This window comes from Styela clava, chromosome 10, assembly GCF_964204865.1.
Source record: "Styela clava chromosome 10, kaStyClav1.hap1.2, whole genome shotgun sequence".
Lineage (NCBI taxonomy): Eukaryota > Metazoa > Chordata > Ascidiacea > Stolidobranchia > Styelidae > Styela > Styela clava.
The window spans coordinates 20,249,362-20,276,586 of NC_135259.1; the positions used below are offsets into that span (position 1 = coordinate 20,249,362).

Below are 27,225 nucleotides of genomic sequence, written 5' to 3' on the forward strand. Positions count from 1 at the left end.
TTCTAGTTCACCGGCTGTCATTGGCATTGCGTTAGTCATTTGACCTTTGCATGCATTTATTTCCGCATTGTTCTCTAGAACTAATCAATCATAATTGATAAATTGACGAAGCATCGATTCACGTGGATTACGTATACTTGCAATGTCTGGAAATATACATTTCCGACGCATTTTGAATTTGAATACTGACAGTGCCGCGAGGGATTTAAAAACCAAAAAAAATGCGACCGGAATCCGGTTTTGGGCCGTTAGTAAAACCGGTTCTTCCTGAACTTCGGTTTGTAGTAAAAACTTTGGCTACTGTTTTGTTCTTATCAATACTTTCAGGCTTTCTAGTGGTCGCAAACACAAAATCTTTGGGTATTGATCTTATGACATGCGTTGTTTGCTTTGCACAGGCTACCTGTTAGGGCATTTTAATGGCATACGCCAGTTTGTGACGCCCATCAAAAATTTTTATTCAAGTTGCGACTTCCCCGTGAAAAACGCTCTGATATCTTTCAATTTCACCTCCTTTGCAATAAGTTTTATTTAAATTATGCCTGGAGAAAGAATTCCGTGCTGTTAATATTGAATATCCGCTTGAGCCAAAGCGATGAACGATGCTTAACAACGCTCGATGTGTCCTTGTTCATAAAAGAATTATAAATGAATGACATGATGAAACAGCCATATCCAGGTGTGTGTGATGTCATAATTGGAACAGTATCAAATCACCCGTGACATTAGTGAGGTCACATAGTTAAGGTTGAACGTTACAATTTTTAAATTTATTGTCTTCTCCAGTTCTCAATTGTGATTCCAACGAGAATTAGACTTTTTCTACGAAACGCATTTACAATTCCGCAAACGAGGAGAGTTTTGCGACGCCCCAGAAAATTTGAAACGACGCACTTGAGCGTCGTGACACCCACTTTGATAAATTGGACTCGGGTATAGGCTTTGCAACGCAAAGAGAATTACTCGCTCGTACCAGATCAAACTAAATAAAAAACTCGTTTCGTGGACCAGACTACATTCATGCGGGCGCATAATTTATCCTTGCGTGTCGCATTTAACCCGCGGGCCGCAGTTTACACGTTTCAAACACAGAATACGATAGTAGCACCGCATTTTTGAGAAAATATTTGAATAACATCACAATAATATTAAAAAGATTTTCAGAGACTCAAGAAGTCATATAAAGAGTCCCTTTAGTTCACGTCCAGGTTAAATATAGCCCACACGTTGAAAAAGTCAAAACCTCGTCTCAAAAACGTAGATATAAGCCATTATTTTCATCCGGCCGAGCATGATACTCGACTAAATTCCTAACAAATTGATCAAACTAAAGCGTCGTCTGCGAATAAATGAATAATTATGACGTCATTATCTATAATTATCACAGATTATCATGGATTCTAAAAGGTATCTTTCGCTAATTATGGACCAGACAAGCGACGCGTTTAAATCTTTTATTTCCGATGGCCGTTTTAAATAAAGTACATTTATGTTTCCTTATTGCCTTAGGCAAAGAGGCACAAATAATTGTTTACGTTTTTCAGGGCGTGATGCGAGTTTTATAGTATGGCAATTCTAGGGTGTTTCGTAATACACCTTTTATATTGAGAGTCGCGGATGCCACTTTGTTATTCCGTTTTGGTTGAGTTTAGAGAGCTTAAGGTGTAGTTAGAGTGTGAATATTGAATAGGGCGTCTATAAAGTCTTAAATTTTATTTGCAAAGGAAATCGATACCATATATTGTTTTGGTCCTCACAGATGTATTAAATGAGGTAAAAATATTTAAACAATTACTGATTAATAAACAACAAAGTTGGTTAAGATATATTGAGAACTGACTTCATAACAATATTGAAATTGTAAAGGGACTTTCTGGACCTGTACTTTATTGTCCAACACTTATTTACCGATGTGTTCTTTTAAATTTCGCTTATCTTACACGTTAGGTAAGACCAAGTTAAGTGAACGCATTATCCTATTATCGCCCCACCACAGATTCATGACATGCTTTCTTTGAATATAAATATATGATGAACGAACTTGGGGTATGTGTACAGTTCAGAAACCCTAAGGCAGTGGTTCTCAACCTTTCATGCTCCCTTTCGGAGGCTTTTAGCACTCATGGCCCCCACTTTAATATTCCAGAGGTATTAATAGGGTTATTTTCATTGATAGTTTCCAAATATCATTATGTTAAAACAATTTGTACAAAAGAGAGCGAAAATACCCTGCGAAATAACCTTGTTGAGCAGCAAACTAGGAAAAACTGAGATTTCTTTTAAAGTGAAAAGTAAATTCAGATTTCAGCCCATCCTCGTGGCCCCCCTCCAACTCCTCTGTGGCCCCCTTAGGGGGCCGAGGTCCCCCAGTTGAGAACCGCTGCCCTAAGGTTTAGTTAGAGTATGGACACTAGATTGTCACACCACTCACTTTGTAATTTCTTTTTTTTATTTTATTCAGTTTATTTTAGCTTAAGTAAGACTAGGCTCTTATCCGATTATTGCCCCACCACTAAATTTCCTATCCGTTCCGTTTTATCCCGAACCTTTTACGTTATGAACTTTTGAGTTGGTGCAGATCTCCGACAGTATGGAGGATTATAAAAGCGACTGTTGGTAAGGTACTATCAGTTAAAATGGTGAGTGTGTTTCTAAGTGACAATCAGATTAACTTGATAATTTTAGCCTGTCGTGGTAAAGAATCTGATATGTATACGTCGCCGTGCGCACCCTATTAGGTTAGAAAAGTTATTGTAGATCTCCATTTTCCTTAAAATGTAATAATTGTATAAGATCCTAAGTATGCGCACCAAGATGTCGCACAACCTGAATCCTAACCGGTACACACATACTATATTCAGGTTGTGCACCATCTTGGTGCGCATACTTCTGGAGGTCCAGATAAAAATAGTGGGACACAGTATGATAATATCGTGTTTCTAAGTGACAATCAGATTAACTTGATAATTTTGGCCTGTCGTAGTGAAGAATCGGATATGTATACGTCGCCGTGCGCACCCTATTAGGTTAGAAAAGTTATTCTAGATCTCCATTTTCCCTAAAATGTAATAATTGTATAAGATTCATGAGTATGCGCACCAAGATGTCGCACAACCTGAATCCTAACCGGTACACACATACTATATTCAGGTTGTGCGCCATCTTGGTGCGCATACTTCTGGAGGTCCAGATAAAGAGAGTGGGACAGGCAATACGGCATGATAATATCGACTCTATAGAGCAGGGGTGGGCACATTTTCTGCCAATACTAAATTAAGTTTACCGTTTACTTGTAGCGTCAGCGCGTCATATTTAAGAGAGACTCCAATAACAATAAAACTTTACGAAATTTGACACCGCAAAGCAGGCTAAACGTTATCATAATTTCCTGATACTTGTAATAATATTTTTTTTATAATGCCGCAACAACTCATCGCTTCTGTTGATATTTATATGTGATTGGTATTTAGATGTATTATAATGCTGGTATTGGTCCAGGTTAAAAGGCCTATAAGTAGGTTTATATATAATTGGCAAGTGCTGGCGGTATGGTATTTTGTGGTGCGCCATCAGAATATGGATTCACGCAACAAGATGTATTACATTGAACAAATAGAAGCGCCATTATAACTTCCTGCTACTTTCAACAATATTTTGATAATGCTACGCGAGCCCATCGTCATTGCTTATGCTTCCAAGCAGTAATTGCAGTATTTGTTATTTCCCTGTCCAGTAAAACTTCTCTCCGGAAGATAATTTTTTGATTTTAGGCAATGAATTCTACTTTGTTTTTACGCATTACTAATATTCTTTACCTATTTAATATTAATATGTAGTACTTATTATAAGCTATTCAGGGTAGACAAAAGTCAGATTGCTCGTATCACTAGATCAGGGGTGGCCAACACGTCGACCGGTCGATCGCCATGAGTAGTCCATCGCGTGTGACGTTGAGAAATTTGATAACATACCTCAAAAAAATGCTTTAAACCAGTTTCATGTAGCAAATGTTGTGCGTTTTAAAACAGAAATAATCCAATACTGAGCACGCGCAAAAAATACGATATACATTTATAGTACTTTATTTTTTTCCGCACCACATATGAGTTGATATGAATTTCAGCCTTTTTTATATATTAGGTCATTTGGAACATTGAAAAAATAACATAAACCGAGTTATATGCATAACGGGGAAGAAATAAAAAGTTTCTAAATAGCTTAACGAGGAATATATAAAAAATGGTACCGCCGAGTCATTTAGTGTTTTTGGTTGTATTATAATGCTGGAACTGATAAAGCTCAAATAGCATATACATAAACATCGATGGTTGCTTGTCACATATGGCACATAGCATGGCACATAGAAAACAGCGGATTTGGTCATGAAAAGCGTTAAAAGTTTTCAACGTTTCTGGTGGCGAGGAACACCAATGAAATGTTTCAGAAACTTAAGGGAACTCCTGTGCAATAGTTTAATTGTCTATATAGTTAACTGTGAGTATATATAAAAGTGAACACAATACTGGCAAAAAATGATCTTCAAAGAGTAGCAAATCTGATGCATAACAATATACCTGTAATATTCATAGACTATCAGATCGTAAGTCGATGTAATTTTCGGAAAAAGAACTCGATTATGTTTAAAAATTGCCTGAGGTCCTGGCTGGGCCGATATTTAATATGAATTTCAGCCTTTTTTTATATATTAGGTCATTACAACATTTTTCATGACATCGTACATAACTCTTCCATGGCATCGTGTACACTTGCATATTTTTATTTGTGTTTATTCATTTATTTAAATTTTTATCGCTAACCTTAGGAGTCTTAGGAGTGTAGTAATAAACGAATTGAATTATTTTATACAGTGCATAGCTATAAACTAATATAACAAACAAGTTATTGGTATAATAAAAGTGAAATACATTGAACTCAAAGATGTGGAAGTTATCGGCCCTCGTGGCGGTAAGTTTTTTATTTATATATTGCAATTTTATCGACTTTACTTAAATTTTGTTCAAAACCTTTAATAAAATCAATGAAGCGAGACTAGCCAGAACATAAGCCAGAATTGGTGATGCTGCCACGTCACCCTTCTTTGATTATTTGGCTCGAAAGCCTTCAATTCAATAAAACACATTTATCTAGTAAAAACTATGGAATATGCTAACGCTATGTTGTTATGCGCATATATATAAGTATTTCAGTTTTTAAAATCCCAAGTTCTTTATTAAAAAGAGATCAATGATCAAATATAAGGACACGAAGACCAAAAAGAGTAGTATGAGTATATAATCATTCACTAATAGTATTGAGCAGTGGTTCCCAAACCGCGGCTCGCGGGCCAATTACGGCTCGCGTAACGATGTAATATGGCCCGCGAACTTAGTGAAATAGTTTAACACTCTGTGTTTTCATCGTTTTGCGTTCTATGTACAGCCAGTTGTTACGGCATTATCACAGTTTAAACACATGTTTTATCGCAACAATTCATTGATACCGGTATCTTAATTATGCGTACCGATACCGGTATCGGCACCTTGCAGGCGCTCCTCTCTCCTGGTACGCGAATAACATTCCGCTTTTAATATTGACTCCGATCAATCAACTTTGGAAACCAAGAGTAACGGTTATTAACTGAATATAATTTTGGCCCATCGCGCTAACAAACTTAGCAATCCCATTTATTTGAATTCACATTTCTTACATAAATATTTACAGATGTTATGTCTAGCGACTACCGTGCATGGACATTTGCAGATGACCTTTCCCCCGGCCAGGAAGTTTGCATTGGACTTCCTGGATAACGTCAGAACTCCGGCACCGTGCAGTGGAATGACATTTACAGGTATATATCAGTAGAAGATGGTATCGAACCATAACAACACCAGGCGGCAATTGATACGCCGTCGCTCCGAAGAAGGCCCTAAATAGTTACTAGTAAAAATATAGATATGGAAAAAGAATATTTATTTGTTTTCGGATCTTTTTTACAAATCCCGCCATTTAGGCAAAAATTTGAGATTTGAGAAAAACACTCCCGCCATGCTTTGGATTAAGGAATTAGTAATTATCAAGTTGAAAATATGGATGGATTAGGAAATATTTGAAAATTTGAATTTCCATCATATTCTGTATTTCTGACCCCAACTGGATAATAAGTAATTTTCCTATTTTAAGAGGGGAGAGGGGGATTTTAGGGATAATGACACCTTAACTCAGAGCTAGCCGCTGTGCCAGCAGTCACTTATGCACTCCAAGACATTATTTTCGTCACAATTTTAACTTTCAAGGCAATCTGATCACCAGTTTCCTTTCGTCTAAGAGTCTTGTTCCTGAACAAAGTGGCAAGAACAAATTCATATTCACAAAATTATTTCTAACTTCTATTTGTTTAAATTTCTACAGATGGAATGCCGATTACGACACTGGAAACAGGAAAAACAGTCAGAGCTACATGGCACGTCGCTTATCCACATATGGTAAACAGACTTTTATTCTTTCATTCCTAGTGTTTCAACCTTCAAACTCTTATATGCCCTTTGATAAACATTAGAAAAAAACTTTCCATTTTCATTTCTTTGGTTTGCAATCAGTGTTAAAACGGTCGGACCTTTAGTGTGTCTGGTTGCCTAGTCGTCAAAGTTTGAATTCACATCTTTTCTTTCGATTACGCTGGAAACAATTGACCAAACCATGTAGAATGCCTATTTCAGTCCGCTGTGAGTGAAATATTAAAATATATTTGTCTATACCAGGGGGGCACAACTGAAATGACGATACGCGAAGTTTTTAAAATAATCTTGTCACTTGCCACGTTCGAATAATTGCAAAATTGTAAACGAACTTCCATAAAATACACAATAACTGACAACAGCAGCACGAGCTACCAATGTGCGAATAAACATGACAATTTAAATTTTTTTTCGGTATAAACGTCAGTTATTAAGATTATAAATACTGGAGTTACTTTTAACCAAACCGTTCGTACTCCACGTTCGAGAATACGGAGTGTGTTGTGCACCCCAAGGCTAGACGGTCTCTCACAGCTAGAGCATAATACCCATTAAGTGTGCAAGGAGTGTGCTTCCTTCAATCTTCTATGTAGTCAATGGCCACTTTGATCATGCACGATCTCGCTTGCAAAATTTAACCCCAATGCCTTGAGGTCATGGAAGCGAGATGTTCTCACAGTAATCTTTATCACAATTTCATATTGACATGGGTAGACGTGGCAAAGCGAATGAGGAATCATTTCAAATGTTAAGACATATGCTCTTTTAAAATAATATTCAAATATACAATATTCTTGGCAGAAAAGCTCTTGGATCACTCAGAAAAGCCATATTCAATCTTCCGCATTTTAATTTAATGTATGTATAATCATATTTTTAGGGCGGAATCAGATTTGAGCTTCTGAATGCTACATCCGGCGAAGTTACGGCAAGCTTGACTGGTGACGGATATCAATACACCAATGATTCAACGTAAGTTAAATTATTAATTTAAACTTTCATTTACAATTGTTTAATAATGGGAGCTCAAACGAGCGCGGACTTCCGGGTAGCAACAGTGACCTAAAGGTCCAATGTCAAAGATCACCAAATTTGCCACCAGGCATGCGGAAATGACATTTCATGTCTAAGAATTATTTCCATAGGAGTATGATTTAGAACAGTGTTTCCCAACCTATGGGTCGGCACACAAATCTCCATCTTTTTTTTACGTGGCCCATTTTCGTTGCACAAAAATTCTTCTGGCCCATCAACCTATTTTGGGGAAAAACTACAAGCAAAAAAAATTCTACGCAAAAATGGAATTTTCCACTTTATTGGTTGAAATTAATATTCCCACTCTGTTGCAGAAAACAGCATTTTTATTCATTGCTACTACAAAATTGATTATAATAACACAAATAAAACTAGCAATTTTCAATGAGACTGTGGCCAGGCTAAATGAGTTTCCATGGCCCCGCAGTGAACAATGGCCTACTTGTTGAGAACTTGCGGACTAGAGATTTATTAACATACATTCAAAATATCCTATACCGTATATGCTCGTTTTACCTCCCGGTCTTGATCAAGGGCCCGTTTGAATAGCCGCCCGTGTGAACAGAACATAAAAGTAAATAAGGGCCGGTGCTGTTGAATTTTAAGCGCCGGTAGATAACACTCACGCTCTAGGCGTCCAATTACGTAACAGATAGCCTTGATTACGTAACACCGTGGTTCCAAACTGGGCGTCGCGTTTCAATATTGATAGGGCGTCGCAAAACTTTTCTTCTTTTGCGGACTTGTACCTGCGGTGCGTAGCAGAAGTCAAAATTTTCGGTATTCTCGTTAAATCATACTTGAGAACTGGAAATAACAATATATATATATTAATTATTGTAACGATCGAAAATAACAAGCGCCCGGGCTTGAATAAGGGCCCGGTTAGTGAGTTGGTTAAAAAAAATATGGGCCCGTGCTACCGAGCAAATACGGTATATACCAATACTATATCAAATAGAAATCCCTCATCGAGAACGAAAAAATTCCTCCATAAGAAGGGGTACTCCCCAAAGGATTGGGAAATATGGGGCTAGAGATTTCTTTACATGTACATTCAAATTATCATTTACCTTTTCTTGCAGGAGACTTTACCATGATCTCACGTTTGGGGCAGATCATGTTTGCGATCACTGTATCCTAAGAATAACTCGGCAAGCAGGTGAATGGACTGCTGGGGCAGATGGATATCTCTTTTGGAGCTGCGCTGATGTGAAAATAATGGCACCAGGTGAGGGGTTGATTTTCAAAGATTTTTTTCTCCCTAATCGGCTTAGGTATATATTGATATTCCTGTGTGAAGTTATTATACCCTAACCGCTCCACAGGTGAGTGAGTAGATGCCCAACGACTTTTTTTTTGGTCTTTTATGTACGGTATTTATCGTTGTTTTTGTTGAACGTGTTCATACTTTACGCTCTGAGCAAGTCTTCACATAAGCACTCATTGATACCCCTAAGAGGCTAACGCATAGGCCAGTGATTCTCATCCTTTTTTCTATCGTGGCTCATTTTTACTGCGCAAAAATCCCGTGACCCATCAACTTTGCCATGTCACGGTAAAACTACAAGAAAAACAAATAATTTTTTCCGCAAAATAGACACTTTAAATTAAATAATTAGAACGAAAATTACCACTCTGCACCAATCAACATCAGCATCATTTATTGCAACTACAATCAAAATCTAACTATAATGTCACAAATGAAACTAAATTTATCAATAACTTTTGCAATTTTTATTAGATTCTTGGCCCACCAAAACTGGTTCTGTGACCAAGCAGTGAGCCATGGCCGCCTAGTTACGAACCGATGACTTGGGGCTAACGCTCTAGCCATTGCTAGGCCTCCAACCGCCTATTTGTATTTACACTCACCTTAATAATAAGAAGCGCTATCACACAATTATATTTCTTTTTTCTCGCTATGCAGGGATTGATTGCTACGACGGAAAATGCTTGAATGGAGGAACATGCAGCGACGGGACCTGCCAGTGCGTCAAAACCTACACAGGGGACAGGTACTGTGAAATCATTTTATAAAAATTTATCGACATAAAATGAATTTTGAGTCTTGAAATAGACAAACATCATCAGGAAATGAAAACACGAACGTGTATACAGGGTGTACAAAAAATTTCGCTCGATTCTATCTATAGTGATGAGAGTTAAAAAAAAATTCATTTTTTTATTTATATTTTTCATTGTGCTTGTAATTCTCATTTATCATACAATAAAATTTATTGAAACTTACGATTGTTATTACTATAAATTTGGGCCAAAATATTTTTCTTACACCCTGTATATATATATATATATAGTAAGGAGAATTAACACGTATATGTAATCAAAAACATGATTGTTTGATATAGTATAGTTTCAACTTGATAGAGGCCTATTTATTCAATCAGAAAATCACATACAGACGGCATATGGAATTTCATTTTGTTCATGAATAAATAGCTCTGCTTTTTGTAAAGCAATTAAGTAAATACAAGGATTGATGGCTTTAAACAGAGTTTCCAAACTCGGGAGTTACCAACGTGAGTGAGGCTCCCACGTTGAAATGTAGAATAGCATTTCTTGTATCATACATATTAATTTTTGGTAGCTTTAAATGCTTTTTAGACCCTAAATGCCCTTTAAAATCCACGTTTCCGGTCTCCGACCGGATCCGCTGGCTGTTACCGTTTAACCAGGTAATTAGAAATTTCATAACCACTCGTTGAAAATTCTTGGCCATGCCACTAAACCCAATCGAGTTCACCTCCCGAACGAAAAATCGCGAGCAATAACTTTTCCCGGTAGCAGTACTAGTATAAGATAATTGATGCATCGGGTGCCAATTCCACACACAAAAAAAAAACTGGTAACAACCGCTTTACTCTCATACAGATGTGAGTACAAAAACGACTGTGACGATGATACAGATTGCAATAGTAACGGAGTTTGCTACGATATCCAATCCACGTATTATCCGACCAAAGTCTGCTATTGTAACGCCGGCAAAATGGGAAGATACTGCAGCAAAGGTAAGGCGTGTTCTTGTCTATAGGCGTAGCCAGGATGCCGTCTCATGAACCCCCGGACACCTCTCCCCCCTTAACCCGCTCAAAAAACATGGATTCGGCCTAAATCCAAGTCTAAATAAGAATCTTGGGAATAAATTTAAATGATAGAACCATGTTAGCTTGAAAATATTGTTTAAAATATGCTAGTCACACTTTATATACTACGATGATTTACGCCCTTCGTTGATAAGGCTCTGCGCAAATGTAAAAATAAAAATCTTCATCATGCATAGCAATTTTTCGTAGCTTCAAACGCATTTTCGACCGTGAAGACTTTTGAAACCCCACTTTTTTTGACCGTACCCACTTGCCGTTACGATATAACTTGGCGATCAGAAATTTCAGAAACCTCTCCTGATTAAATTTATTTGCTACGCCCTTGTGACGCAATAACATGATAACACCTAAAATATGATAAATTCTACTGAATATGTTTAATAGTAAAATAGCAGTTCAACAAAATAATATTTTCTCAATTTTTGTGGGCCCATGTAAGATAAGATTATTAACTATAAAACAAAATTTGCTGGTCAGCCGAGAGGGATTATCGCATATTGTTATGTAACAACGCGATGAGATTACACGGATTGAACGTCATAAAACATGTAAAGGATTGTAAGCAAAGCAGTAACCATGGTTACATTAACCGTGGGATAATTTAGTCATGAATACTTATCCAAATATAACGAATTGTAATATATGACAATATTCACACCAAGAATGACTTAGCGTATTTCAGTCATTATTTTTATGCCAAGTGTTAATCGATAAGTGTCCAAAGGGCGTCGCGATGTCTAAGCCCAGGGTTTTTCAAAATTTTGATGTTTTGGAGCCCGTGAAGAGATTGACTATATTGACTATATTGACCGAAAGGTCAACCTGAGGAAAGTTTTGCTGCTTTGCATGCTATGGACTGCCATATTATTGATAAAGTAGTGTCGAAATATAATACAAAATGGCATTATCTATAGTGCAGTGTGCAAGCATCAGAAATTGGTGGTGGGGTAATAACGGATAGTACCGATATATTAAAGTTGCAATCGAACTCAAATTTAAATAGGAATTATCCATGACGTCACAAATTTATGAGCATTTTATTATAAGTGGTATCAATCTCTTTTGTCCACATACAATGATGTTTAAGTACCTCTTGAGCGCGCATATTTGTTGTACCAGAGGTATGCGCAGATGTTTTTTGTTGTTATTGATGACCGTTAGTAGTGACCAATACGTCATAATAGCCTGTGAAGGATGGGTACTTCTCATTGTATCGAATTTTTTGTTAATATAATAGTCCAGTGCTTACCAACCGTTTTCTACACATCACAAGTCGTTAACCTTTAGCATTGAAAAAGCCATTTGGTGTCCTTCCTATCAAACTTACATTTACACTCTTGTCAATGGCTAATAATACTCTAGAAAAACCACTTTTTTAATGCAAAAATTATGAATGAAAACAGTCTATTTACAACAGCTAGTCCAACAGCTAGGGGTTCCCAAGTTTTATCCAGGACGACCCCAAGGACAACTTTCAAGTGTCAAGTGCGACCCCATGTCAATATATATATATTTCATGAAACTTTAGAGCTTCTTTTACTGTACTTTTGAGTTTGGTCATGTGGTGGTATTAAGTAAAATAAGCTAAAACCAAACAGTGATGTCACAATAAGCACCTACATTTTCTATAGCATAAGCATAGAGCGATGCTTACGGGCCTGTTTTACAGTAAGCCATGCTACAAACTGCTAAATTTAACATGGTTTGTCAAATCTTAGATGATTTGTGTATCCATCCTCTACCATACCTCAGCGACCCCATGACCTGTTTGCGACCCTACCTACTTATCACTCCGACCCAATTTGGGGTCGCGACCCTTGGTTTGGGAACCCCTGAGCTAGACTATCGTGTGGTATGTGTTGTGTATGATCTTTGCTACAAGCAAATTTACTAAATTTACAACATTTGTTTTTAAATTTTCAGATTCTCCTGTAACGAACGCAGTGAAAACAGCTGAAGAGTTGACGGGATATTACAAATCCGAGTTGTATGGAAATCCAGAGTTCAGGTCAGCTGACGCTGTCTTCAAATGTTAATTTAATTGCCCTAACTAAGATCGGGCTTTCTTATGCGACGTTTTTACGCATCATCTCCAAACAAAATTTTAAACAAAATATTTAGGACATACCCAGATGCGGGTCGCAACTTTTTCATTTGAAAAGACGGGAAAAAATGTTTTCCTTTATCACACCTAACAATTTTTCGTATCTTTAAACGCTTTTTAGACCGTCAAAATCCTTGAAAATACACGGCGAGAATCTTAGTGGAAATTTAAGACAGAGTGGACTTGGAAATAGTTCTGCTAGCTTGTTGTTATTGTAAGAATAAAACTGACATTTATCAATTTCTACTGGATCGAGTGCTTTCACATTTTCAGCACTAAAATATTTTTTTTCCCATTTTCCGGTATTAGGAACCCTAATTTTAAACAAGTTGCGCCATCTCGCGGATTTTCTGCTAAACTAATTTTGACGAGTTGTTTGATCAATAAACGACTCATATTTATATGACAACAAAACTTTTGTTATCATCCTCTTAGCACACCCTCAGCCTTGCCCAGAGTGATAATTCAAATTAATTATAGCATTTGGATTTAGCTCAGATTTCCGAGATTCAATTTGGCAAGTGCTTTGAAAACAACACCAAAAATCTCACAAAAACGTGCAAAAACCGTAAAAACTTTTTAAAGTGTTGAATCTATCATTTCTAAATAAAATTTACAGGGGAAACTGTTGCTTATATTTTTGACATTTTTTTTCTAGTTTATCTACTTTCTGTGTTTACTAAAAGACCCCAAAGGAACCCCTAATTATGATTCTACTAAATGGATTGAGTCATCTCGCGATTTTAAGCCAAACCAATTTTAACGAGCTTGTATTCATATAAAAAAAAGTACCTTAATTTCCATTCTCCTATGACACCAACAGCGTTATCCAGTGGTTACCACAACACTTAGGGTGTATATATGAATAGAATACGCAATGACAAACCGTCAAGATTTCTGTTCTTTCGAATTGTATCTCCTTACATTTTGTCTGGGACGTTGCCAGGCGTTGGAATAGGAATCCCCATCTCGTTTCGTTACTTTAAAAATGCATTTTTCTGTATCACACGTAGAAATTTTTCGTAGATTGAAACGATTTTTAGACCATAATGACCCTCTATAAACCCAAGTTCATCCAATTCGAACTAGCAAGCTGTTACGGTTTTATATGGAAATTAGAAATTGCAGCCCTTGCTTACGAAGCTAGTAATGTTTTATCGTAGGTTGAAATCATTTTGGACCCTCAATACACAAACCTGCTAGCTGTTATGGTCCAACTTGCCAATTAGAAATTTTATATCATTCTATTTTTTTTTCTATTCTATGGGCCTCAATTTCTATTCTGTTCTGAGTCCCTTAATTTACCCTCCCAGATTTTGGTTATTTTGATCAAATTGCGCCATCTCGCGGATTTTCTGCTAAACTGATTTTGACGAGATTTTCATCATTCCCCTTATTCGAAATTTGGAAAAAAAATTGTATCATGCGTAGCAATTTTGAGTAGCTTTAACGCTATTTGGCGCCCAAAGACTCTTCAAAAATCCACGTTTTCTTGCCTCTGGCCGGCCCGTTAGCTGTTTCGGTTTAACTTGGAAATTAGAAATTTCAAAACCCCCATAAAATAATTTTTTTCTTGTGGGCCCATTTGGCCCGCGTGCCGCAGGTTGCAGGACACCATTGATTGCTTGAACATGGACTTGTTCAGAGAGATAGTTAACACTTTATTTTTTTATATCAGCATGTACTGGAAGCTCTTGGGGACCAATAAGGACGAGATCGAAGTTGTTCTGCAAGTAAAGACGAAGACCTGGGTCGCTTTAGGATGGAGACCAAACACTGTAACTGGAACATGCAGGGTAAGGCTCGATTTTTTTTAATGAGATGTTGAATTAAATGATTTGATACGATAGGATTCACATGTTTATTGGGGTGGACAGCTTAATGATATGGCGAACCACTGCATCTCATCTTGTTACCAGTCCATATCGGGTATGGGATTAGTTAGACAGTTAATTGTTTTAGGTGTATTGACTTCATGGTGGATGAACCCCCCTACGGCTGCAAAGAGCACAGCAATCCCCTCGCACATTATAAACCCAGTATGAAATTTGAACGTGCGAACCCACGCAGGGGAATCGGATGTGCCGTGGCGACTTATTGCTTAGCACGATGTGCCACAACGCCGACTATAAACTATACATATATATATATATATATAAAGGCCACCCAAATTATATCTGAATCCGATAATCTACATTATCATATGTATATTGTTTTAATTTAATCAAACACCCATTGGGTTTGACGCTCTCATTAAACTAGCTACACTTGCTCTCTAAAGATCATTTTGTTTTGCCAGTATTAGTATTGTTTTTTATTACATGCATGTTTATAGTTAAGACAATAAATGTCAACTGAACTATGGCACATGGATTAAGGTGTTATAATGGAGTTCCGTTGCTCCTAAACGGTTAAGAACCACTGCTCACGGCTCATTTAAAAAAAAATCCCGACAATGCCTAATGCGCTCCTTTTTTCAGAGTTTTCCTGTAACCAGTGGAACGCCAACCGGCACTCCGGAAGGATCTCCCGAGGGCACAGCAGAACCGGAAACAACTCCTGAACCGGCCTCCGAACCGGAAACAACACCGGAACCTACAACGGCGGCTGCTGGTACGGCTCTATCACGAATATGTACAGTTATTTAACTTTAGGATATTTGAACGTTACGAACCCGGAAGTAAAGCCCGGAACTATAAGAAATATTTATTCAAACTGTCTTAAAGCGCTTTTAAAAGCGGAATTGGCTGAATTCATCAACATTTGTCTAGATGTCATAAATACAATTAAGATGTACCATATTTTGAAATGATAACCTTCAAAATAGACCATTGTCCACTGGAAAACTGTAAAAGTTCTTGTAAACGAAAAATGTGGCTTTAAATGATGTGATTCGGTGGTGTGGCGCATCGTGCCAAGCCTCAGAAATACGCTCGACGTCGCACCTTTGATTACTTTGCGTGTGTTCGCAGTTTCGAATTCAATGGGAGATAATTATGTGCGAGAGGATTGCTGGACTTCTCGCCGCCGTAGGGTGGTTCACGTAACCCGCTGATCTATTAAGGCTTCATCCATCATAAAGACCATGCATCTAAAACAATTAGCCAGTTAATTAGTTGTTTAGCCAAACTTAGGTTCCTTTTTATGTATATATTTGGTTTGTGAATTCCTTCTTACAGTTCTTCAAGTAACCTAGTGCACAGGGGGGTACTCCCTGAAGTATGCGCACCAAGATGTCGCACTACCTGAACCCTAACTCGGTACACAACCTGAGTTCAGGTTGTGCGCCATCTTGGTGCGCATACTTCAGGAGGCCCACAGGGTTAATCAAGCCTCTGAAATATTTCAATGTTGTTCCGCTCCGTTAAAAATATTACAAACCACTGATTATTAACATCTTAGTATTATTTATACAGCTCGGAAACGTCGATCGTTGAGAAGAGTCAAAAGGGAAACTGAGGTAAGTATTGTCATCAATGATCGGATTTTTAATTGGCTCTGAGTCAGGAACTAAATAATGTCTTTGATTGGTTTTGAGTCGGGAAATAAATCAAAATGTAAACTATTTTGACCCACTTTTTTATTTTATCCTTGTATGTTATTTTTTTTGGCTGTTGGTCAAGAACTGAAATAAAGCTTAACTTTTTTGACCCCACTTCCTTAATTTCATCCAATCCGACTTATTCATTGACTTTGAACCCGTGAAATCTTCTTGTAACTTATTTTGACCCCACTTCCTTAATTTCATCTAATCATCGAGCTTGTCACTTCATAACCACTCTTCCATATCATCTATAGGTAAACATGATCAAGCAACTCTGCCTCGCTGGAAATGTCTCAGAAGCAATCGCTTGGGCCAACAGCAATTACAACTCTGATCCAGGAGGTATATTTGCATTCAAATTTTCAGGCCTCGTTTAGAATTTATTTTTTCAAATATTTTTATTTTTGTTTTTCTTCAAGTAGCTATACAGTTTTTTGCATAATTTATTATTTATGTCCGAAAAGAGACTTGTTTTGTATAATAATCTCAAAAAAAAAAAAAACTTGCGCTCTGGGTAATGCAAGGGCAAGAGAGTCTTTACCCTTCAATAACAACTTAGTTACGCTCTAGTCTCCTAAGTAATCAATATATTATACAACTATGACAACTAACCAGACGAACCACCAACATAATTCATGGAATTTACCTCTTGTATTATAATTAACCATTGATTCCGATAAACATGGGTTTCGAGAGTCTTGATCAGGGGTGGGAAACATACGACCCGCGGGCCAGACCCGACGAGATTTTGACCGGCCCGCTGACTGTACATCAGTACATTAGGATATTACATTATTACACTTTTAGTACGTTACGATAAATTCATTATGTGTTTTTGGTTCCTAATTTTTTTATAGTTTAAACTTTACTTTAAACGCGATTCATAATTTTCTCTCTTTCATTAGCGACTAAATATGTGATTAAGATATTGAATACTATTCATATTATAATCCGGCCCGCCGAGAACTTTATTTTCCCACATCTGGCCCGTTTACTAGAGAAGTTGCCCCCCTGGTCTAAAGGGTCTAAAAAACGTTTTCAAGCTACAAAAAATTGCTATGTATAGTACGGAAGGTGTCCTTTTTACATTTCTAAATTGATGCTCCAACCCTCCCCGTGATTACGCTCATGATTGCGTACAAAGAATTACTTCAACTCGAAATTTACATTTAAACCTGAGATCATATATATGTATATTTGTGTGTGTATATTGTTAAAATATAATCGAATGCCTATTAGACTTGTCACTATTAAAAAACTTGCAAAACTTTAAAAATCATTTATTTTGCCAGAATTAGGTTTGCTTTTATATATTTATAGTTTTTTATACAATTCAAACAATCAAATTATTCCGCATGCAATGTTTCATTAGGATTTCGCAACACCAAAAAGGTTGAAAACGACTGTCAAATGCTTTATGCTGGTACGCGCTATTAATTGATATTCAATTTCTTGGTAGATAACCTGTGATTAAACTATTAGAAGGCGGCATTTATTCTGACCCTAATTACATAGGGTCACATGCCTCTCAAGAACTTCATATTCATCATCTTAAATTTGCACCCCAGCTCCAGTGCCGGAACCAGAAGGTACTCCAGAAGGCACCCCCGCACCCGAAGGAGAAGGAGAGCCCGCTCCTGGAACCACTGCCGCACCAGAAGGTGCTCCCGAGGGCACACCGGAAGGTAACCCGGAAGGAACCCCGGAAGGAGCCCCGGAAGGTCAACCAGAGGGAAATTCTGCTGCTTTGCATGCTATGGACTGCCAGGATATGGTCTTTCGTGAGTTAAATTTTTAATTTGAACTTGTAATTTTACTAGTTGCTGCCTACTAGTAAACTTTAACCTCTTTGTTGCTTGTGTGTTTTGTTTATGGTAAACCTTTTTCCTTATCGTGCTTACTTGAACTGTCCCATGTCTTCAGTTTATATTTGATAGGACGTTGTTGAATATCGGATTGAGAGACGCCATGACGGGTTCTTTGTACCAAGGTTGCCCGTGTTGGTACTCGTGGCTGAGTTTGGTTCGCATTTGAAATGTGTGTCATATGAACTGTTTCCCAGACCGTGCCGACTTGAACTGCCCTATATATGGTTCCAATCTATATTTGATGAGACCTTGTTCGAAAACATAGCAGTGTCTCCTTGATTGATCTCTGAATGAAATTATTCTCTGAAAGACCGTGAGATACTTAGCTTATAACGGTGAATAAAGGTATTAGTAAAAACGAAATGGCGCTAGACTTGAAGCAGTTAAAGTTGTTGCGCAATATTTAAACACTTTTATACTCTACTAACACATTCACTCTCAAACTTTGTGATTATCTCAAGGACTCTGAAATATTTTTGGCATTTGGGTTTTTATGGTGGAAATTACGCGAGACTAGTTCTCAATCCTTCCTCTATGCCTTTATGCTAGTGGATCCGTACTACGTTGCAACACAGCAAAATAGACTAAAAACTCATATATTTTTAACCATGTGAGCGTCTCTTTAAACGTAAATTGTTGGATTAGAATTTTATGTTTCGTGAGAATACATCTATCCCCTTCAAAAGTCTATCAAGTGTTTATGCTAGTGAATCCATATGATTGTTCATTTTTTGTCATAATTGTAAACTACTTGTCTAAGGAAGTCTGATTTTTGTCAGACGAAACGTTACAGAAAGACATTTGTGTAAGCGTGCAGCAGGACTCTTTGAATTGCATTCTACAGTTCTGGTCTTTTCCCGCCGGTTTTACTGTCAGAGGGAAATAAAGACGTCTGGACCACTACTGCTCTAATGGTTACTAAATTAAATTTTTCAGTTTCGGCTGAAGGTAACCGACATCGCATTCTTGACTCCTATACCAGAGACAGGTCAACTCCTAGACCCGACTCGTTCTTTGGCGGAACGGATGATTTGACTGCTGCAGCGGCCTCGCACGTTGATGGAATGTTGCATGCAGCCTTTAGAAGGTAAATTTGTTATTTTCATTCTTTTTATACGTGAATTTTCTCTTCTGAAGGTCCACCTGTGATTGGTCGGATCGTATGTAAAAGCGTGGTAGAAGCGCAATAAGCTGAAAACATGACGTCATGAATTATGACGTAATAATCCAAAGTCGTATTAATAGAATTGTAACGTCATTAAATTATTTGAAAAAAAAGGAAACGAAAGATTGGCAGTGCGACACATCCGCCTGTGATTTTGTCAAATTGTGTGTAAAAGCGTAGGATAAGAGAAATAAGGTGAAAACATGACGGCATAAATGATGACGTCACATTCAATAAAGACGTAATAATGAATTGCAACGTCATTAAATTGTTTGAAGGAAAAGGGAATAAAAGAAGGCAGTTTGAAATACAATCTCTCAACACTTTCTTTACCTAACATGCTCTTTGCTTTTGTAGGAAGCTTTACAGCTCAGACCAGGCCGATCACACCATTCCGGACGGACCAGCAACCTTCATTTGGGCAAGAGGACAAGACCCGAATAGATTCTACCACTGGCCAATCGGTGGACTTGAAAGATGCCAAGCGTCCAACTATGATTATTACAAGTAAGTATGGATGGAAGATGTGCGAGATAGACTAGCTGGTAAAGCAGGTATGGGCGAGGCCAGAGGCGAAACCAGAGGCCGAAAGGGCCACAAAGCATTTGGAGGGGGCCCTAACGCTAGGCGAAAACTAATTTTACTTTTAACTTTACAGGGAAACTCCCAGTTCTTCCTAATTCCATAGCTTGATGTTTTCTCTCTGCTAAGCATGAATTCTTTGAACATAACAGGATTTGGAATCTAACCCTAGTAACACTGTAAATCCCGCTGGAATGATAAACAGGGCACCGTGAGTGCTATAACCCTCCGAAATGGGGCAACGAGTCATAAAATGTTAAGAACCGCAGGTCTCTATAAAAATCTGTCTCGAAAATTCTTTTCATGAAAATGCTAACTAGAAAATTCTGAAACAAGTACAAATAAAGCACAAACAAATAAAATACAAAGGACCCAATTACAAGTCTTTTAAAGTTAATTTTGTCTGGGTAGAATATCCCATTAAGGAACATTTCAATGAATATTTAAATTATGACCATATTTTTGACAACTTGGTTGGGATTCGAACCCATGTCTTTCTCGGACTTAATAATCCAAAATAGTCATCTTTGCTTTACTTGATATCTAGGATCAACGAACTGAAATACCACGGCACCAAAGACTCCCAGAGAGGATCCAGAACCATCAATGTTTACGGTAAGTTATACTTTATACATATATTGTGAGATTTATCAAAGTAAGGTTCTGAGCGTTCAACTCGGCGATCTGAGGTCTTTCCTGGCTTGCTATAAATAATCCTCCCATCAAATAAAGCAACCGATTTAGGTAAAAATGCGCGCTTGTATATCCCAGATACAGTGAAGTAAGTTTGTAAGAAGATCGTTATGTGACGGTGGCTGCTTTTATCTAGCCTTGTTTGAAGCAAAAGGCACGAGTAGGCGTCCTATTACGTCATTACACCAACGAAAATTTTCCGTTTCCCCATTTCGGGCTGACTACGTTGTTGGTGCTAGGCCTAAACTATGTGCCTAAATTTAAAATTCAAAACCAATCGGCAAGATTATTAAAAGATAAATAGGTTATAACCGATAAGTGATGTGCAAAGAGCAGTACGTAAATAGACTGGATCTACGCAAGGTCCCCGCCGATCCATCGACTCAAAAGTAGAAAGAAAACTCATAATAAAGCGTATGGTAGCAATTTTTCTCACAGCATAGTCCCGATGTCCCTAGGCCCCATGTAATTCAATTTGCATAGGGCCCCATAACAGCTAAGGCCGACTCTGATCATTATTCAAGGTATCACGGTTATCAAATATTTACTTGTATTCCAACTTCAAAATTTTACCTATGTCATCATTGCAATTACTAAATCTTTTTTTTCTATTTCTATCCCGTAACAGATGATCCTAACTCTACCGAAGAAGCAAGTGAAGGCTCTCACTCTTCCCCAAAAGATTGCACAGAAAATTGCAATTATGTCGCACGTTGGAGATACAGAAAGAGCACAGGAATGGTGCAATTCACTATAACAGCAAAGGTGGCCCTGCAACAGTGGGCAGCTATTGGATTTTCTGACGACCAGAACATGGTAAGTATTGCTGAGCAATGTAAATATAAAGTTTGCTTGTGTTACCTATGCTGTAGTTGCCATGGTTACTGTACTTTCGGTGTTTGGAGTCGATTACTTCTAGTTGATACTTTAAATATCCGGTCGATTAAATCCGGTCCCTTCAACGCATTAGTACTTTGCAACAATTGGCGGCTAATGGTTTTCTGACGACTAAAACGTGTTGAGTACCGCCGAGACATGGGAAAATGAAGCTCTCTTGTATTCTTTATTCTACAGTTGCCAGAAGTGTGTGTACTAACATAGAGGTACCTAATTTGGTTCGCCTACTTAACATCAAGTTGTGTAAAGAGACGGAAACCTATGGGCACTTGGCTAACACAGGCCGTCCCCGAACTCGTAATAGAACTAAAATAAGGAAAATCAGAATAAAATTATGGCCTAACCCTAACCTGGTACACACACAACGGGAGTACCAAATTTTCTACATACAAAAGGCCAAAACTTAAAAATGATATTTCCTCTTCCATATTAATTTAATGTAGTGCTTAGAATCATGAATTTTCATACCGTTGTTTTTACAATAATTCTCCCAAAGTGGAAAAGTTCATGCAATAAACTCGGTACTGTACTGATTAAGCTAAGTATTTGATTTTTAAATTTTTATTCAGGTCAACACGGACGCTGTCGTAGTATGGATGGATAACGCGTCGAACCCGCCAACAGTAACCGATAGATATATTACCGCCAGGACTCCAGCAGGTGTCGCCCTTGACGGGGGAACCCCCACTACATCCGTTGTTGGGGGAAGCTACAATAATGGTCAAATGACGGTAGAATTCACTAGACCTCTAAAATCTACGGTAAGTTGATTCACTGTACAAAAAAAGTGTGCTTCACATCCCACCGGCACGTCGGAGGGATTTTTTGTTTTGGGTGTTTGTACTTTTTTGTATCACATATTCCGGAGGGTCCGCAGACACATCCCGTGCGGCCCGCAAAACAAAATTAGCTTACACTAGATATTGGCAGATATTTTTATTTATTGGCAAAACATTTTTTAGCTAGTCAAACTGGGTTTGCGATCTCGAGATTTAAACCCTTTTCCTAATCCCGATGTCGGAAATGATATTTAGTACAATCACAGAATCTCTAGGTTGTATCTATAAACGTCAAGGCGGTGGAAATGGCGTCCTGTGATCGGTTCCCAATAAAAAAAATATAATCGTCTTTTTATAATACAGTAGTCTTGAATAACCTATTGACATATTTTATCAACATTTTTTTCATTGCAGAATTGCAATATATATTTTCATACCTATTTTCAATTCCTTGCGATTTTTTTTATGTATTAACAATTTTTTGTACGACAAGAAAACCTCATATTTCAATCATTAACACATTTTCTCATAATCAAACCGTATAGTACAAAATATTGACTCCATGCACATCTTTTTTTTATTTTCAGGACGATAATGATCTTGGGCTGGACACTTGTAGGTTTTTTCTGTACGCATGGGGAGGTAACGTGAACGGCAATGACCTGACTTATCACTCATCTAGGGAGACCAGCACTCAGAAGATTTGCATCGGTAAGACTATATTTTAAAGTAAAACGACGCGTTGGCCGTGTGGTAAAATTGTTACAGTTGACTGTGGTAACCTCACAACTGAAACTTTTAAAGGAAGCCAACTCTGATGGCCATATGGCCGTTTTCCTTTCCTCCCAGTCTATACCAAAAACTTGGCTTATGTTGTTGTATATTTTTATTATCATTGCAATGCTCGTTTTTTCTGGTTGGCGAAATAATTAATCTACCCATAATAGCGCCCATGGCATAATTTAAAATTTGCCCCTTTGATCGTTGACTGAAACATTTTTACCGACTGTTGTTAAATTAAGATGCTTGTACGTTATTAGTTAGGTAAAAATACGAGTTTCAATTATTTTCAATTTGGAATTATTTTATTGAAACTGATAGATCTTACGAAAAAAAAATTTTCGCCCTATTACCTTGCACCGCTTTTCAAACGGCGCCCATGGCCATGGTTGCCATACCCTGGTCTAGATACTCAACTGGGTATCAAAGACTTGATATCATTGCATCACAACTTGAAATCTCTGTTCAAACCCTGAGCTTCACCTCAGGGTGTAATAAAGTGGGTAAGCAATGTCGTACCGGAAATGTTCTTGTCATCCCAGATAACATTACATCCGCACTTACATACGAGAATTTCACTTCCAATTAAAAATGGAACATCTTGCCCTGTCATCTCCGATTATCTATCGTGGGTTCGCAGGTTCGAATCTAATGGGGGGCGAATATAAGCGAGAGGATTGCTAGACTCCTCAGTCGCCGTAACGTAACCGCGTGACCGGGTCGGTTACGTAAGACAACTCTTGGGCAGATTTTATTATTGTTATTCTTCATTTACAGATTCTGGCTCGGCAAGGATCGCTATCTCAAACATACTAAGCTGGTCTTGGATTGTTTGTGTGCTTATCATTTCTCGTCTATCACTTCAATGATGACGTTACGAATTACAAATGACGTGTTCGTATCATGTCATCATAACACAAGGCTAACATTACTTCAAGAACGCATCCTAATACAGAAAATGAAAACGTGAAAGTTTGATATTAGGAAAAGTTTGAATTCTGTAATTTGCGTTTCTTTGATATTTCTTTTATATTTTTATGTAATTAGTCTAAAAAAACGTTTTGCAACCTGGGATTTTGAACAAGTGTCTGAAATGAACATTTTGTCCAAATTTTTGAAACTAAAATATAGTCTATCTTATAAGAATTGCCGGTTGTTATTTAATACCGGTCCGAAATCGTTACTTTGGTCCGAAATTTCCTCTCAATTTTGTTACCTTATCCAATTCTTTGCTGTTTCGGTTTGATTATCTATACTCTTCATAATACCAAGGCACAGCCATTCTATATATGTTTACAAATATTTAGAAATCCTATTTCCCATGACAGTCGGTCCTAGGTTATATGGACGACGCAAAATTGGAACTAACTTCATTTTGTCAAAATATTCAATATTGACATCATTGCAGCCCAAACTAGATAAAACTGGTTATAATCTGACTTAAAATTCAATTTGAGCATTTTCGTCCAAAAAAAAATAATCGTTTGTTCAAATTCAATGCAGTTTCAGTACAGAATTCGGTGCAAAAGAAATAAAAATGGAGTGCTCCAGAAGTATGCGCACCAAAATTTCGCACAACCTAAATTCTAACCGGTACACACATACTATGTTCAGGTTGTGCGTCATCTTGGTGCGCATACTTCTGGAGGTCCAAAAAAGGTATTTACTCCACATTAATCTTTTTCATTTTCGTCCGAAGTTGATTAGTGGCATCACCGAACCAATCTATCGTTCAGTTTTGTATTTTCGGCCACTTTTGGCTTCTGCACAACAAGCTTTCATATTATTTTCAACTTTCAGAAACTAAATATTGCATTGTATGTTCTGTATTTTGTATGTTTTCTTTATCGTTTGTTGCACACTTCAATTTTTTTCGAAATTCGACTTTTCCCAAACTGGTCGACTGGCCAAAATGGTTATATTACGTGACTGGCCTATTTCGGTGGGATGGGCCACCCTTGGAATAAACATTCAAATATTTCCAGCCTCGGCCTATAGTTTGTTTTTAGGAACAAATTTTCGATGGCAAATGTTTAAGATTCTTAATGTTACAATATTTTAAAGATATTGGTATTTTAGAGGTAGCGCGTACGACCAGAGGCCGAAAACGTGAGTTCAAAAGTCTTGAGTGGTAAAAAAAAATTGAAATTAACAAAGAAATGTTTTATTTACATTCCAAAATAAGTTCTGCCCCGCATTTCTCCTGGCCCCTTTCGACCAGGTCCGACCAATTATCATATTCTACGTTTTCAGAATATTTTTTTTTGTCACTCAAATTTTTACTTAGATCTTATTTTAATTCTAACAAAACAAAATTCAGTGATTGCATTGTGTGCTAATTAAAATTAAATTAATTTTTTGTTGTTACCAGGGCTGGGCATTTTCGAATACCTGATGATTTCAGAATCGAATCGAATATTTTTTTTTCGACTTTTGGCGATCATACCAAAAACAAGATGGCCAGGATTCGGAATTTTGTCCAACCCGCTTCGAATGATTTACTATTCAATTCGAATATTCGATTCAAAATGCCCAGCTTCAGTTGTTTCTTCACGTGGAAGTTTCAATATAATAAAGTTACAACAATAAGATATTCATTGATTTAAAAATAGGGATAGAATAAGGCTAGGGAGCATTTCTTCAATAATATTATACAAACGAAGATGCGTGTAAAAGGTTTCTGTCTAATCGCCTTTTTGCATCTTCAGTCGTATATAAGTGCTGCAAATCTAAGATCGATTGATTATATAACTAGGAGAATTGTGTTGAGGGTGGGCCCGCTACCTGCCACGGTCAATTTGGTTATTTGTATTCAGCACCCCTTCCTTCCCCCTTCAAAGTTATCTGATACTTCCATGGTCTTTTTGCATCACCAGTTATATCTAAGTACTGGAAATCTGAGAGCGATTAGTTGTAACTAGAAGATCTTCATACTTCAGAAACAGGGACTAAAGGGCAATTTTTCAATATATTGACACTAAGGACGCGTGTCTGTACAGAAAGCAAGGGGCGTAGCCCATTTGTGTGAACGGGGGGAGGGGAGAAGGGTGCTTAGAGCGGCCCCTAGCTGTTGCGGTCTAACTTGACAATTTTTTCAAAATTTCAAAAATTCTTGACTACGGCCCTGGCCTTCTAACAGCTCCATCCACATCTTCATATCTCATTCAGTACTCGAAATTTGAAATCGATTGGTTGTAAGTTAACTACGAGATCTTCATACTTCAAAAGTAGGGATAGGATTAGAGAACAATTCTCCATTATATGGACACGAAGGTCGCGTATCAGTACTGAAGCACCGACTTTTCTGAAAACATCGACTGGAGAGCGTAAGAAGTTACAACGTTTGAGCAATATGCACCAAATAGCGGGCAAAAAAGACACAATTAGTGATTATATAAATAACCATAGTCTTTGTAGGAAAGGTTGAGTTGGAAGTTGGTAATTAGAGCTAATTTATACAGCTAGCTAATTAGATTTCATATTTCCTGAACAGTGTTGAACTTTCAGAAAATGGTCAGAGCGAGCCAATTTCTGACGAAAACTGCACAACCGATGCCTGGCCAGTTCCACTTTTGTCACTTGAAGTTTTTCCTTGCTGGATTATATGAAGACCCTCATTCCCCCATGATGGAACACATGAAAATCCTCCCACCAAGTAGGTTTGGGATAGATTTTCTCCTAATCTCAGAAGTGAGAAATATTTATCACTCACCCAATTTTTTGACCATTACATCACGATATTTGAACTTCGTTCATTTTTTACCCAATTCTTACGTCACAGTCTTGTCTCATTCCGCCCCATTAAGTCAATTAATCTCAATCTCGAACAACAAAAACATTCAAGAAATATTTCCTGAGCAAACAAACTTACTTGAGGAGAAACCACGCCTGGGAATATAAATATATGGTATCAATAAATTCCCGTTGAAATTTCAATTTTGAAGTCGCTCACATTATATCTTAACCAGGTTTGTTGTTTTTGATCAGTAATTGTTCAAGTATTTTTAATTCATTCAATACATCTGTGAGGGCCGAAACATTATATGGTATTGATAAACTCCCTTTGCAATTCCAATTTTGTTACGAAGTCAGTTCTCGATATATCTTAACCAGGTTTGTTGTTGTTTTTTTATCAGTA

General features: G+C 37.5%; 1 protein-coding gene across 1 annotated transcript; it reads left to right on the plus strand.

Annotated features, from left to right (window-relative positions):
• Nucleotides 1-4,868: 4,868 nt before the first annotated feature.
• Nucleotides 4,869-25,678, plus strand: LOC120343320 (uncharacterized). Its single transcript, XM_039412496.2, has 20 exons — nucleotides 4,869-4,965; nucleotides 5,722-5,848; nucleotides 6,409-6,482; nucleotides 7,396-7,487; nucleotides 8,636-8,781; nucleotides 9,481-9,568; nucleotides 10,443-10,579; nucleotides 12,599-12,683; nucleotides 14,458-14,575; nucleotides 15,260-15,392; nucleotides 16,196-16,239; nucleotides 16,578-16,665; nucleotides 17,892-18,104; nucleotides 19,128-19,278; nucleotides 19,714-19,863; nucleotides 20,486-20,553; nucleotides 21,260-21,447; nucleotides 22,098-22,289; nucleotides 22,895-23,018; nucleotides 23,865-25,678. The coding sequence occupies exons 1-20, from the start codon at nucleotides 4,939-4,941 to the stop codon at nucleotides 23,954-23,956; spliced, it is 2,337 nt and encodes a 778-aa protein (XP_039268430.2). The 5' UTR covers nucleotides 4,869-4,938; the 3' UTR covers nucleotides 23,957-25,678.
• The last annotated feature ends 1,547 nt before the right edge of the window (nucleotides 25,679-27,225 follow it).